Genomic DNA, 3,047 nt, shown 5'->3' with positions numbered 1-3,047 from the left:
AGGTTAGAGGGTTTATCCTCTGCCATAATTTTGAGAAGCAGTTCATCTGCATAATTTATCAACACTAATAAAAACAAACGAAGGATCGACATTTCAGTTTAATCACTGGCAGAGCAAATGCCCAAATTAATGAAGTAAAATGCACAGAAAAAAAAAAATCAAACCCTCATGAAATTATCACCGAGAGATTAGAGGGTTTGAGAAGCGTTCATTTGCATCATTCATCAACACTTTGAATCAGTGGAAGCAGAGCACACCTGCAGAAAGGGCAGGTATCCTGATTGTTATCAATCCATTTATCCAAACAATTTCTGTGAAAAATGTGGCAGCAATTGCGCAGCTCTCGGATTTCATCATCTTCTTTGAAAGAGCTCAAGCAGACCGCGCATACAAAATCCTCTTCAATCTCAATCAACTTCTCTGCAACATTTCGGAATGTTATGACAGACAACCTACGCTTAATCATCTGCCCTGAAGAAGAAGAAATGGCAGAGGAAATTTCTAAGAATTCTCGCCAAAGATTGATCTCTTCTTCTGGTGCGTCGCACAGCCCAAGACCAGAAAGAAACCAATAAATTCCAGTCTCTAAATAAGCCATGACTAATGCCAAGTAGAGCAGCACTCTGGGTATAGCGATATTACGAAGACCTACAGGAAGTCCCATGGCGGAGGAATTCTTCAGAAAATAGGCAACTTCAACTCAACTGTACCGAGAAATCTATGATAGAATGTGAAATGTTCGGCTAGTCTCTGGTTTTTTAAATACTAAAAAATGTGCAAAAATATTGGTAGGCATGAATGAATTATTTTCCTTTTCGTACGCAGCAGTAACAATCCAAAGGAAAATACACATGAAATAGGAGCGAGCAGTCTATACACTTTTGACCGTGTTTATTAATTAATTGAAAAAACATTCTATAACAATTATTTATTTTCACTAAATTAAAAAATATAGTGAAAGGAGAATTTATTCATTCTTTTTTCTTTAATAATAATTTTTCATATAGAATTCCAATTTATTGGTTTTTTAGATTATGGTAAAGTCTAGTTGGAGTGCAAGTTTCAAAGTGTTCACTTCTAGTTGGCAAGCACTCAACTACCCGTGGTTGATCTACTTCTACTAATTATTACTTAGCTAATCCACTTGAATTTTGAGTTAGTCTTACCTTATTCCTATTTACACATACTTTGATAAATTCACTTTATCATATTATCATCAAATTGATCTTTGCATCTAGTTCCATATGGTTACTTGTATACAACTATTCTGTCACTTAGGATCAAGTTTGTAACTATGTAGTCATTAGCCACTTGGATACGACCATTCCACTGCCCAAGGTCATTTTTCTACTTGTGGACTTAACCCTTTACTTTTCAAAATTTAAATTTCTTTAATTGGATCCCTTTATTTGCACACCCTAACTTGAGAAAACACACACTTTACAAAATTTGATGATATGTACTACTATTTAAAGAAATTTAATAACATTTGTTTCACCGTCCACCATCTCAAAAATTCTCTCTTATTATAGAGCATTAAAGGAACAAGAAAAGGAAAAAAACTCAAACATCCAATCCACATAAAAATCTAATGAAGACCCCTCAATCAAATTTGAGAATCATAATCCCTTATTAAAAAATCCCTCTAATTGCAAAAAAAAAAAAAGGGTTTGAATACTAAAACTCAAGACATGGATCCAAGTGACACAATTTTCATCTTAAAATATTATAAATCTCAAATGGTCATTGGTCATCCAATGCCTAATACAATATGATGCAGGCAACCACAGAATTATAGAACATGTTCCTCAATTGAAAATTTTGAATAACAATCAATTTACGACATCCTTTGAGGGTTAATAAAATTTAAGGAAAAAAGGGCATCTATCAAATGCACTTTTCAACTTTAAAAGTTGTAAACCTATGTTAGTCATCTCATCCACAACAAATTCAGTGTAAAGCATCCATAAATATTACAGTGAACACTCCATTATTGAATAGAATCATCTACTAACAATATAACTGCAGGGTTTGGAGACCAATAAAAATGTCATCCACTACACATAATTTCAATGCAGGTCTCTATTAAATTCGAGATGCTCACACTATCATTCAACATAGAATATTTTGTCAAACACACAAAAACATTAAATTTTGTCTTCAAATTGTCATCCACTAAATTATCGGGCCTGCTCTAATGTTGAAAACTACTATCTATGTACAACAGTTTTATCTTTTGAATAACAAAATATGTAATGGAACCACCAATATAGAGTACGACTCCAAAATCTATCATTGAGGTCAAAGTTCTCTCCAAGATTGGCTTCTTCTTATTAATTCTTGTGTTCAAATTTCCATTCTAGTTAGTTAGGGTTTACAACTTCAAAACTTGCATGAGTGACAAGAAATATCGGTGGGCATAGCATCACCCAACAGGTGCATACAGAGAGAAGGCCAATAGGCATACCATGCTTTGACATGTGCACAATGATAAGAAATTCCAACTAGATGCATTTGTCACTCCATAGCGCTTGTAAAAACAAGACAACTAAGTAGGTTGACAATTTTACAGGAGAAAATGCTTTTTTCCAGGATTAAAGCCCCACACTTAAAGCCTATTAGCTAATAACACACACACACACACACACAACTTTTAAAGTAAAAAAGTAATACGTTAGACATCAAAGTATATATTGTTTGAGTATGAGCATATATCATACATGAACATGTTAATGCAACTGAAGATAACAAATTCTATTTCCAAAGAAAGTTGACATGTTACTAGATATTAAAACAAAGGCATACATGTGTGAATACATGGATACAAACAAGGTAAGTAGATTTAACTTCATTTTCACATTAACTAAAATAATCTGATAATGATTATATATAAGCATCATCAATCATTCAAAAAATATTCATTATGCAAATTCTACATGAAACTATATTGTGTGTATAGTAGGTGTCCATCATGAATATTATTTACCTAGTGGCTAGATCTCTTCGCCTCAACCATGTCCCTGACTTCAACTCTCACCTACACTTAA

General features: G+C 33.3%; 1 protein-coding gene across 1 annotated transcript; it reads right to left on the bottom strand.

The window, feature by feature from the left end:
- Window positions 1–217: 217 nt before the first annotated feature.
- LOC131070645 (brassinosteroid-responsive RING protein 1-like) lies at window positions 218–664 on the bottom strand. The gene has a single exon (XM_059220872.1). The coding sequence runs from the start codon at window positions 662–664 to the stop codon at window positions 218–220; it is 447 nt and encodes a 148-aa protein (XP_059076855.1).
- Between the last annotated feature and the right edge of the window lie 2,383 nt (window positions 665–3,047).

This window comes from Cryptomeria japonica, chromosome 5 (genome assembly GCF_030272615.1).
Source record: "Cryptomeria japonica chromosome 5, Sugi_1.0, whole genome shotgun sequence".
Taxonomy (NCBI): Eukaryota; Viridiplantae; Streptophyta; class Pinopsida; order Cupressales; family Cupressaceae; genus Cryptomeria; species Cryptomeria japonica.
The sequence above is the reverse complement of the archived record's forward strand: the minus strand, read 5'-3'. Positions and strand labels throughout refer to the sequence as shown.

Excerpts from the sequence above, each read along its gene's own strand:
- LOC131070645 (XM_059220872.1), bottom strand. The coding sequence starts at position 664 with ATGGGACTTCCTGTAGGTCTTCGTAATATCGCTATACCCAGAGTGCTG.